General features: G+C 42.4%; 1 protein-coding gene across 1 annotated transcript in view; it reads left to right on the forward strand.

Annotated features, from left to right (window-relative positions):
* The window catches only part of EEPD1 (endonuclease/exonuclease/phosphatase family domain containing 1), a 94048-nt gene that overhangs the window by 62085 nt on the left and 19263 nt on the right, over positions 1-12700 (forward strand). Inside the window, exon 3 of the mRNA XM_006020859.3 lies at positions 11546-11656. Coding sequence (XP_006020921.1) covers positions 11546-11656 — 111 coding nt within the window. The remainder of the gene's footprint in view (positions 1-11545; positions 11657-12700) is intronic.

Below are 12700 nucleotides of genomic sequence, written 5' to 3' on the forward strand. Positions count from 1 at the left end.
GCCAGGCTGAAGAGTCCTAAGTCCCTCAGCCTGTCCTTGTAAGGCTTGCTCTCTCAGCCTTTGATCATGCAGGTGGCTCTCCTTTGGATTCTCTCAAACTTACAAATGTCCCTCCTGAGGTGGGGGGACCCAAAACAGGATGCACTACTCCAGCTGTGGCCTCACGAAGGCCGAGTAAAGCGGGAGGATGATGTTCCTGATTTTGCATGAGATGCATCCACTGATGGATGCATGCCAGAGTTTAGTTTGCTTTGCTGGCCACAGCATTGCATTGGTGGCTCACGTTCATCTTGCGGTCAATCAAGACCCCCAAGTCTCTTTCGGTTGTGTTGCTAGCGAGAATAGCACTGCTGAGCCTATAAATAGCCAATTTTTTTCACTTTTGCCTGCATAGCTTCTCAGGCCCATCCTGTTCAGCTGATTCATACATCTTTTATTCTGCCATCAACTGTCTCTTTCTTCTATGCCCTAAATTAAAGGTCTATAATTTTCTGTGATCCTTGTCTGTTGGCAAGAGGTTGTTCTTAGCGTGACTCCCTGCTAACAATGAGAGATGGCAGCACGTTGACAGCGAGCTTAAATTTTTGACCATTTTCAGCAAATCTAGGAGGGAGATCACATAGCAGGCTCAGCACTTCACATTGGGCCTGATCACACATCATCTAAATATCAATGAGAGCCTTGCCCTTGGCTTCAATGTGTGCATGATCAAGTACATTAAAAAACTTCACTTCTCATGTTTTTTCCTAGAAAAAGGTGGTGGCTCCATTACTGCACAGCATAGATTCCTGGCATGCTTAGAGAGAAGAATTTTGTACCAGATTACAAACTGGTTGAGAAATTCTTAATAGCTCATTTTAACAGAAGATGGTTGGTAGCTCTGTAATCCTTTGACATTGGCACATAAGACTTTACAGCACATGCTTCTTTTGGTTTGTTTCTTTTCGTGTGTGTGTGTGTGTGTGTGTGTGTGTGTGTGTTGCTTTATTGCTTTACACCAAAGATTTCTGTATCTTTCCTTTGAAGAGCTATAAAAAGATTTTGTTTATGTTAAGTAATGCATTTATTTTAGATTGAAACAAGAACATACCAGTGTAAGGTCTGAATTATTGTCCTACTACTGTTATGTTTAAAGGACGGACGTGAACTATTTTTATGAACTGCATTCTCTTTAAATCAAATCTTCAAAGATAAAAAGTGTAATTTCCTGCTAGATTTTACAAAGGATTCATCTGTTAGATAATTGTGTTGAGTTTTAATTTATCTGGGACAACAGAATAAAAACTCATTGTTGAATTTTCCAAAACATCTACTGGAGGAAGATAAGCTAATAATTTGGGATTTTAAAAACAAAACCCCTAACCCAAAACATTAGTAAACCTAAGTAGAGTGAAATAGCTTCAAGTCATGAGTGAAAGTAAGTTACTGTACAATAACTTATAAAATGTCAATGTACAGTAAAATGCTATATTCACTGATGAACATAATGACCATCATACAGACACAATAAATGAATATCACAGCAACCCACAGTGCTGTGAGACTTCTAATTTGGTTCATGGTATCCAGTACTTTGAGATTTTTTTTTGAGACCTATCTGGCCTTGGGCCAGATCTCAAGAGGGACTCAGGTTCCTAAAGTGGGATGGCACAGGCCACATAAAAATATCAGAGCTAATGCTGAATGAACTAGTTTGGGGACAGGAAGCAGTATAGCTGCACTAGTATGATGCTCTACTGGACCAATTTAGCCCTGCTGAGAAGCAGGGCATACTAGTGACATCAGAGCTTCACACAGACATGGGGTTGTTCTGCTTCTGGTACCAAAACTAACTTGGGCATCTCTACAAGGTAGTGCACGTTGCGGCATGGATATACCTTTAGGTATTTAAGTCCAAAATTGCAATCCTGAGACTTCTCACTCAGTTGCCACCTAATCCTAGATTTTGTAGTTCCCCAGGCCATAGAGTTACAACTTTGTTCATGCTTCAGTTTTGACTTGTTTGAGCATCTTGGTGTCTGGTTTGTGTTTTACATCCATTTGGAATCTGGAAAATAGTTGTTCCTCCACCAGTCTCCTCTGAGGGGATACAGCTGGTAGGTTTTCTATGTTTCTATATTTTAGTCAATGACTATTTAATATAAAATACAAAAAACAGTCCTGGAAGTAGGGACTGAGGCTCCAACTCTGTCTCAGGTGCATGGCCTAACTACTAGGTTTCAGTTATTTCTCTTGTGTTTTCTCTGTCTCTCTAGCCCAGTGAATCTTGAATTCCTTTCTGCCCAATGATCCAGCTTCAATTGGAAAAGTGGAGAGTATCCTCACTCAGAATAGCCTATATCCTAGTGTAGAGGGCATTCTTTTTGGGGGGAGTTGGGGACTGCAGAGGAAGGAATTTAACCCAGGTCTCCCACTTCCTGGATGAGTACTTGAACCCCTAGGATATTATAGGGGCTGCAGTGGCTGCCCCAACATGATGATTTTTTAAATGAAAGGAGTGTGAAGGAAAGAACACAAGGAAAGGGTTGGAAGCTGTGGATCCCAAGGAAGGTCATGGTGCTTCCATGACCCTCTGAGATACCCATGCCCCACAGAGGGGTAGGATTTAAAATACATTGCTATCCTCAGCATTGCCTATTGACCAGCTTCCTGCATCACTTGGGACTGTGTAGAAGCCCATTCTGAGACTTGTTACTCACCAGAGACTGTATAGAGATTCTGCTTGCCCAGCACGGACAGCATTCTGGATTTCACTGTGAGGGTAGATACCTACTGTTAGGTGCTTCAAGACTTAAATATTGGTTGCTTATTAGATCTAACCCTGAGAGTTTGATTTTGGCCCCAAGACTTCTACTTTTGCCTAAACACATGAATTAACCATTTTAACTTTTGTGTACAGACCAATATTAGAATTTTCATCCAGGACAAATGGGTTTCTCAAGTGCAGTTCCAGCACTCCAGTGGGCACAGTTTTGCTAAACTGTAAAGTGCACAAGCAGGTATCCACACATGCAAAATGAGAGTGTGTGTGTGTGTGCGTGCGCGTGTGTGAAAGTCAGAGACAGTGTAAAAGACTGCTTACAGCAGGGGTGGGCAATTATTTTGGGCAGAGGGCTGCTTACTGAGTTTTGGCAATCCATTGAGAGCAGCGTGACAGGCAGCCCTGGGCAGATAAAGATTAATTTTCTAAATTTTTTTTAGGGGCCCTGCGAGCTGGATAGAATGGCCTGGTGGGCTGCATCCAGCCCTCGGGCCACATTTTGCCCTCCCCTGGCTTACAGGCTCTGCAGAGTGTATAGTGCTGACCTGCACTGCCTCAGTGCATGGGCACGTGATCAAGTTACTATTAGATAAATGAGCTCCGGGCTTAGTGTCCACTGTTAGGTGTTAATAGTTCATATGTTAACACAGATGCTATTATACTTCAGTAAATAAATGTTAACCCATAGAAGCTCACTCCTCTTTCACTGAGGGGGAAACCACTTTGGATTAGCTTTTACTGGGGTTATTGTGGAACAGCTGACATGGGTTAAACCCTTGTTTTCATGTCCTGCCGCGACTTGATTGTACACGGATGTCCTGAGTTTCACAGTCTGTAAAAGAAAGAGACTCTTCAGAGAATTTTTGTGAACTTAATGTTTATGAAGCACTTTGGAGATAAAAAATTGCTATTTAAAATGTAATAATAAGTATTATTGGTAATATTACCAAGAAAAATAAATAAAATAGTAGAGAGAGAAGGCCTATCCAAAGCTATTCCCTGATCAAACTAAAGAGCAAAGGTAGGAGACACAAACTGACCTTTCAAAGCATAAAGCAACAAGAAAAAAGTTTGACTCAAACTTGGCGTAAACATTTTGGTATCTTACTAATTTCATATATGTTCCCTTTTTGTTTTATTTATATATAACTCAGCTCCTATGAGCCACAAGGTCATTGTTGTTTAAATTTATCCTTATTATACAATCAAATTAAAAAAAATAAGAGGTAGAAAGCTTTTTTTATCCCAGAACATACTTACCCACATATTTCTGAGACTTGAAATTGATTTCACATCGTTTTCTGCACTACCTTGCAGTAGCTAATAATCAGCTATCTGTCAGGATCAAATAATGTTTCCAAGCTTTATCTTCTTTTATGCAATATCAATATTTAAACAACAGTGAAAGCATATTAAAAGACCTTTAATGAAGTCTATTTGGAAGAGACTAATTGAATACCCATATATAAAACACTACGCTTTAGCAAAGGGATTCAATTGATCTTCATATTTATATGGTTCCTATCAAGAGAGTAGTATCTGAGCACTTCCCAAACATTAGTGTATGTATCCACAGAAAAAACTCTGAAGAGTTTAGGGAGTGTTTAAAGGCATTTTTTTTTTTTTTTTTTTTTTTTTGCAAAAATCTTGTTGGTCTAATAAAAGATATCATCTCTGCTACGAATCTTGATTGCCTATTTTACAGATGGGAATTAATGCTCAAAGAAAAAAGAATGAAAACTACTTGCCCAAGGTTACGTGGATGGGGAGTTGGATCCAGATCTTCTGGGTTTCCATTCCTTGTGTTCTGCTGGTTGTAGAATAATCAAGGTAAACATAAAGGGTGTGATTCTCCTGTGCTCCACACTATGCTCAGCTGTCCATGCCTGTGCCAAACAGATGAAAATGCTACCAGCCTGCATAACTGAGCAGAGAATACTGAGCTGATTGCACCTTAATGTCCACTTTGGACTTGCTGGCTAAGTACAGATAGCTGAAGTGATTCAGTCTTTGCAGGGTAGTCTAAACTGCAGAGATTAAATTGAAACAGGAGTGAACAGACACTTACCTTTGATTCAGGAACTTCAGCCACATGCCTGCAATGGTTCAGGCCAGAAGCCAGGGGGCAATAGAGCACAGCTCTCTGGCACGTAGTCAGCATGGGTGTGTTTGCTTCCTCTAATGGCTGCCCCCGAGGTATCTGGGATTTGCAGTCTACAGTCACAGCAGCAGGATTCTGCATTACTTCCTCTTCCTGCTTCCAGGTGCCTCTGGGATTTGTAGTCCACAGACACAGCCAGCACTAAGTAAGCAGGGCAGGGCAGCTACATACTCAGAGGGAGGGAAGTTTAACACCCCCCTTCCCTGGCCTCAGCCCCTAGCTGGGGTGTTCTTGGGGGGAAGGAGGACAGTGAGCCAGCCCTCACTGCTCCAGCTACAGAGCAGAGGGGCAGGACCAGCCCTTCTCTCTGAAGCATACAGCCCAGGGCTGGAAAATGCTGGGATGCAGGGGGAACTGTGATTTAATTTGAACCAGGAAAGGGTCCAGGACAGAAGTTCCATAAACTGATTGACCTCAATCAGTTCAGTCTGATACTACATTCAACCAGGTTTATCTTAAACCAGTTTCAGCCATTTTGAAACTGGTTTATGTGCACTGAACTTCTATTCTGTTACAGGTTTAAACAAGTTTCTGATCACTTAAACCAGTTTATGTGTAATATCTGTCCCTAGCCACTTTTGCATGGAAGTAATGATAATGCTAGTTCAGGAGAGTGGAGGATCAGGTCCATGGCAATATGCCTAGCCTGGCTAGTTGGGTAAGTGAAATTCCTACTACTTTCTCAGTACACAGATTTTCCAGTAACAGCATATTCTGTTTTCTTAGAGAATCAGTGTTAACTCTGGACATTGCAACTAAAAACTGAAGGTCTGAAGAGTATTTTCTGGAAAAGGCGAACCTAACCCAGCATTCTTTGCTTAGACTTCACAGTAGCTTGGAGTAGAACCACGGGTGTCTCATTCTGATTAGGAACGGTATTTTCGATGAGAGCAGAAGTAGGCTCACTAGTGGAAGGAACAGAACTCAGTTCAGGTAACATGCTTCTGGTTTGATAGGGCTCTCAAAACAAGGGGAAGCGTAACAACAGAAGGTGAGACAGGCAAAAGAAAAATGGAGACCTGTGGAAAGGTCTGTTAGGTGTGAGGGCTGTGGAGAGTGGCAGCCAGAGCCGTCCCTAGGGCACAGCGAGTCGGGGCGACCGCCCCGGGCCCTGTGCTCTGGGGGGGTCCACAGATCTGGGTGGAGCAGCCCCTCCCTAGAGCTGGCAGCTCAACCCTGCTCTGCAGAAGAAGCACAAAGTCTCTCTTACCACACATAAGTAAAATATCTGCTAATGTTATGCTTTTTCAAATCAGTGATTTCTGAGGTGTGTTTCCAAATGTATTGACACCTTTAAATCTAATTCCTCTGTGCTTAAGAACTCATGTTTCTAGGGATCAGCTGCCTCTTTGCACTGCTCCTCTCCAAAAAAAATTGCTTATTAAAGCTGTTTCTGCAAGCAGTCTGTTTAAGAAATGTAAAGATGGATAGACAAGGCATTTGACAAATCTCTGTTTTTTGTGGAAGTGAAGTCAGCGCTGTTTCAATGAAGTATGTTACCATTTACATTTACTCTAATACCCATGTGGTTCAAACGCTGCTATAGAAATTTAACAAACTGGACAGTTAATTGCTTTGAGTGCCTTTCTAAAGTTCACACAGTGATTACTTCGCAGAAGCATACTGCGCCATATTAATGGGCTCACATCAGAAGCCTCTTTTTAAGTATGATTTTTTTTTTTAATGCTTTTGTGTCTGCAATTTAAGGATCCTCTGAAGGAGAATTGCTGGTTTACAAGAAGTAACCTGATTACAAACTACTTAATAAAAACTCCAGTGTGTGTTTTCTTGGGTCATGTTTCTTTTCCATGTGGGTTAGTGCTAGCACACCTTTGCTTCCAGGACAGAAGGTGTCTGTTTCAGAGCAGGTCATGGGCTCAAACCTGGCCCTGATGTTCATTTTGTAGAGCAGGACAGCACTCAGGTCTGCCTTCCTGTAGAGAAGGCAACTCAGAATGGCAATGCAAATGGGAAGTTCAGAGTGATAAAGGATAAACTGTGGTATCCTGTGAAACAGGTCCTGTCTGACTTACCACAGACTGAATATGGGAGGCTCTGTTAGTAAACACAATTACTGCATTGCTATAGTTAACCTTTTACATAGAGCAGTTATTCTGGCCGGCACTGCTTAATGAGATGTGAAAAAAGGTTGTGATGGTGGTGAGGGGCCGGCCACTCCCCCCCCACATCTGCCTGGTCCAGCGATGAACTTTGCTTTCATCTCCTAAATTAATCCCATCTCTCCAGTCAGTTCTGCCCTCTGAAGAACCTGCAGGTGTTACACCCTCCTCCCTTTAGCTCCCACATCAGTTCCTCTGCCTGCAGCTCCCATCATTTTTCCCTCTGTCCCCAACCTCCTTTCTGCTCATGCAGCAGCTCCTGAGATTCCTAGGAGGGGTTGCAGCAGGGTCTCTCTCCCCCTTAAGCTGTGTTGTTTGAACCAAGGGGAAACAGGAAAACAGGCCAGAGGAGCCATCCAGTTGCTCTTGGGGGGTAGAAGGAGAAGGGAACATAGTAGCCTTGAAATGCTGGGATTCTTTCATCCTGTGAAAATGGTATCATTGAGAAGTAGAGAGAAGAGCTCTTACATTTCCTGAAGCAGTCAAGGTTGTCCTGCTGGGCTAGGGACAGACATTACACATAAAGTGGTTTAAATGATCAGAAACTGGTTTAAACCTGTAACAGAACATAAGTTCAGTGCACATAAACCAGTTTCAGAATGGCTGAAACTGGTTTTAAGATAAACCTGGTTAAATGTAGTATCAGACATAACTGATTTAGGTCAACCTGGTTTATGCAATGTCTGTCTGAAACCCCTTCCTGGTTTAAGTTAAACCAGAGTCCCTCAGCATCTCAGATGTTTTGCAGCCCTGGGCTGGGCTGAGCTGTCTGCTCCAGAGATCAGGACTGGCCCCACCCCTCTGTTCCCTAGCCAGAGCTCCAGTGGAGACTGCAGGCACAGCAGGATCTGCTTGGCTTTCCCCTGCCCCACCCCAGCCCTTGCCATTCATTGGTTAAGCAGGGATCCCCCCTCTCTCCTTCCCATCTCCCATAGCATGGACCCCAGCCTCACAAACCATAGCTGGCATGTGGTATACTAGCTAATGCTGAAAGGTGTGTGCGTGCGTGTGTGTGTCCAGTTTCACTGGGACAGGACAGCTTAGGGCTTTTTAGAGCTAATCAGCAGGTCATCTGGTAATGTCCCTCCATTCCTTCCTTGGAAAAAGCTGTTTAAGAAGAGCTTGAACTAATGAGAGAAGTTTTTGTTTTCTTTTTGGGCTGCTAAACACTGTTATCAGCTCCTTGCTGGCTCCCTCACCTATCTGGTTTGCAGACAGTATGAAGATGCAGGCAGAGGGAGACTGAAAATCTCAGTATCATCAAAAGATGCATGCACTGCACACCTCCCCTTTGCCTCAGAGTGCTGGCTGGGGTCTGGCAACACTCCTGCCCCTTGAGCAGTGAGCGGGGAAAAGCTTGGGACGGTGCAGGCAGGATGGGGGTTTACACCCCTTCCTAAGCAAAGCTTCCTGCTGGTGCTTGGCCATGTCCCCCTTCAGCTCAGTACTGCGCAAGGAAAGGGAGGGCTGCTGTAGTGCCCCTTGGCTTCTAGCCTGAGCCACTGCAGCATGTACCTGCATTTCCTCAGATCAGAGGGAATGTCTGTACAGTTGCAAATTGGTTCAACCTAGCCAGGTTAGACTAACCAGCAAAGATTGAATCAATTCAGGCTCAGGCTTTTTGAATGTCTGTCCCTAGCCCTGGAAGCTAGCAGTGGGGTTGGCAGCGAATAAGAGGGGATTTCCTCCTGTAGATGGTATACCTTCCAGTGATCTCACTCGTTATGGAAATTTAATTTCCTAGGTCTGTGTTCCAGTATATTTAAGCCTGCTTGGACAACAAGAACTAAAATTGACTATCTGTAGCTGCAGCGGTAAAAGCGGGTTAAATATAAGAAACATTTGCAAAGGGTGAGCTGGCAAAGGCAGTTGTTGCCATCATTATTATTGAATGGATTCAAAGTTAGACACAGCATTCATCAAGGATTTAAGAAAATAAAGTACACCATAGCAAAATGCAGTGGATGGATGATACAAGCAGCAGAGCCCCTTCAGTTCCCTTCCAGACTTAAAAATCCTGAATTGCTAATGCTTTGAAAACCCTGAAGTCAGAAAAAAATTGATAGGAAAAAACTCAAATTAATTTATTCCTTTCTGTGAGAGGCAGGAATTTCTTAGGGTGAATGATATTTTATTGGATCAACTACATAGTTGAGATAAAGTTAGACAAGTATTCAAATGCAAGTTATTCTTCATTCAGTCTCTGATCACAGGAAGCCAGGCACAACATAGCCCTCTTTATTCTTTATGGGGGTGGTTTGCAAAAATACAGGCTTTTGTTCAAGAGTTTCATCTGAATGTTTCTCATTTGTCCAAAGGATTCTTTCAAAATGGATTTAACAGAGACCTAATTTAACTATGTAAGTTAATAAGGAAGATTATTTTTTAATGTTCTATAGGAGCTTACCCATATATCTATATTGCGCAAGGTAAAGACTAATGTCCTCTGCCTTTGGATTTTATGTGCAGAACAGCATTAAGAAAAGCCCTTCTCACTTGAGCAAAAATTCCTAAGCAAGCAAGCATTCTAGGAAATGGATACAAGTCAAGGTCAGCTGTTTCAGAACAACTTCTCAGTTTCCTATGATTGCACCCAAAGTGCACATCCTCTTGTAGAAGAAGCATGTCATCTTTTATATTCTCTACTTTGAGGAAACAAATCAGAGCCTTGTAAGATCAATTTGCAGGAACCAAAAGCGTTATACTAGTTCACTTGCAAGTGCTCTTTTCAGTAATGGATTTCTTTAACATCTTTACTCATTACTATCCAATGCTTAGTTTGCCTTCTGACCTGCCATTTTAGCCACCTGCAGCATAAAAGTAAGTCAACTCCTTGCTTAGATTTACAATAGAACTCTTACCTCTGACAAAAGTTTTTGTTTGATGATTTAAGTAAATTATCTTAATGTTAGAAAAGATGTTGAACAAAGGTATCCCAGGTGCAAGTCCCATGGAATGGTCATTATAATCAGATCAACAATGTTTTTTTTGGCAAAGTGCCAAAACACCAGCAACCTTGACTTGTAAGACATTTGTGTGCCAGGGGTGAATGGTGGGGATCTGCAAGGGGGCCCAGTCCTTGTGGTGGCAGCACATCCTGCCGAGGAGCTCCTCTCCCTGCTGCCAGGGTCAGACTGCCTGTTTTGGCTCAGGCCCTGGGTTTATATGCCCTGAAGCCCCATCCCACTTTGTCATGTGGCTCCCTAGCCACACACAAAAGAGTTTCCCTTTTTAAATTGAGGGCCAGCCTGTGCTCCTACCACCACAGCTCCATACAGCCAGCTTGGCCTAATTCATTCTCTTGAAGCAGGGGTGGGCAATTATTTCAGGCGGAGGACTGCTTGCTGAGTTTTGGCAAGCCATCGAGGGCCGCATGACAGGCAGTCAGGGGTAGCCAAATATTAATTTTCTAAGTGGTGTTATAAAGAGTAGTGTGGCTTTAGAATACTTAACAGTGCTTGCATTGATCTGCATCTGTTGTACATGAATCTGTGAGCCTGTCCCTGTGATTCCGCCAAGCTGTACTCAACCCAGGCTTCAAATGGCATGAAGGAAAGGGTCCCTGTGTGCCTCCTTTCTCCTTAGGACTGCCAGAGACCCCTGTAATCCTATGACATAAATTGGAACAATAGCAGCTCTAATGCAAGGACCTGTTATGTTAGCCGGGATCATCAATCCACAGCAACCCTCTGACCACACCCTTCCTCCTGTTTTATCCCACCAAGAGACTTCTCAAGGTTTGGAGTAAAGCCAGCTCTGTGCTGCATAGGGATTTCCTGTACTGTAGGAAACCTTGGCTGGGTTTGCCCACTCCCTGGCCTTTTTCTACCATTGGAACAGTACAGATGGGTTGAATAACCCCAGGGGTCTGGCCCTCTGACAGTCTGGGGGTTATAGTAGTTATAATCATTGGAGGTAGCACAGAAGAGATCCCTTTCAATTCCAACAAGGTGGCTATTGCATTTTACTAGGAACCGTGTTTGGAAACCTGCAAACCCTCTAACTCAGGGCAGTTATACATGCTTGGGATAAATTAGCTGAGGACCACATTTTTTTTGTTTTTAAAGTGCAGTGATAGACTCCGTGCTGAGCTGCTCAAAAAATTTTTTTTGAAAATTTATAAAACAGGTGCAAGTCAGCACAAACTGGTCCATTTTGTGCAAAAAGAGTTAGCGTCAGTGTTTCTGTTACATCCTAGCAGAATGCTTTTCTTTGGTCTGTATTAACAATCTGCCTTTTCCCTGGTTTCCTCGAACTGGCACAATGTGAGATACTGCAGCCTAAGCCTCAGCTGGTGTAAAATGACATCCATGTAGTAAAGTCAAGGTGGTTGGCTGAGGAGCTGGCCCCAAGTCTGTAAATGGAGCATGTTTAATATTTCAGTACAGTTTATAGTCTGTCATCAACAGTATGTCTTTTATTAATGCTGCTGTAGCTTTACTGCTCTGGTTTAAGGGGGGGGGGGAAATACCTCCTACAAAGATTATGCTTTTTTCTTTGCAGTTTTGTATGGAGTTGAACCAGCCAACTCTGCCAAACATCCGCAAGTGGAAGGGCCCTAGAGGATGCTGGAAGGGTGTTGTTTCCGAGAAGCCCTCAGGCCAGCTACATAAGGTACGTTAATCCTCAGCACTTGACCTTTTGCTTCACTTTGTTTTGCTCAGATCAAGGACATATTTTTAATTTGTTAAGCCAAAGCATTCTGCAATTTTTTGGCAAGGTTGCAACTCTCTTGTGATTTGAGCTGACTCTTCATATGGTTTTTGGTTTGACTTTGCTATTGATTTTTAGAAAGAATCATTTTTCATAATCTTTAGGAATACTTATGCTAGGAAAAAAATGTATATAAAAACCAATATGTGTAGGAAAGGTCAGGAGATAGGCCTGCATTCTGCATCCTGACATGCTGAAGTACTTCCCACTGCTTTTCTGCTAGTTGTCTAAGCTTGCTATATGATAACATGTTGGGTAGAAGTTGGAAAAGTTTCCAGTGTTCTTCCTTTGCAAATGAAGACCACACAGATAGTCTGTTCAGCATGCTCTTCTCATCTGGCAATGTAGTTTATGCTAGACATTCCATAAGCTGCATCACATATATTTAAAATATGCTGTAGTAACATTAAAGAACAAACCAGTCAGGCCCTACAATGTTGTTTCCACCACAGCATTTCTTGTATTTGGAACATTGCAGTGAAGTCTTTATCCTGTAGTGCAGTAACACTTACTTAGTTGCGTCTCCTCTTGCTGAAAATATTCAAAATATATTGAAAAAATATATTAGTGTACAGTGGGCTAATCCATTTCAAGCCATTTTCTTTCCTTTGTTGGAGATGCTTTCCCATTGGGATTTATTGCAAACATCTTAAACATTAGATCAATAAAATACAGCATTTAAAAGTTTTGCAAAATATCCCCATTAATCTTACAAAAAGATTAAATATTAACTGGCTATATCTAGAAGTCTTACTTGGGTCTTAGTCTTCCATGTCAGCAGACTGAGTAAGGGCTGAATCAAAATCATTATTAACTCTCGTTTTGTAGATAAGGACCTGAGAGAGAAGGGAGATGAATGATTTACCCAAACTGCAGAGGAAATCTGCACCCAAACCATGAACAAAACTTTTTTTTTCCATGGACTCGTGTGTGCTTTAGCAAATA

This window comes from Alligator sinensis, unplaced genomic scaffold (genome assembly GCF_000455745.1).
Source record: "Alligator sinensis unplaced genomic scaffold, ASM45574v1 scaffold86_1, whole genome shotgun sequence".
Taxonomy (NCBI): domain Eukaryota; kingdom Metazoa; phylum Chordata; order Crocodylia; family Alligatoridae; genus Alligator; species Alligator sinensis.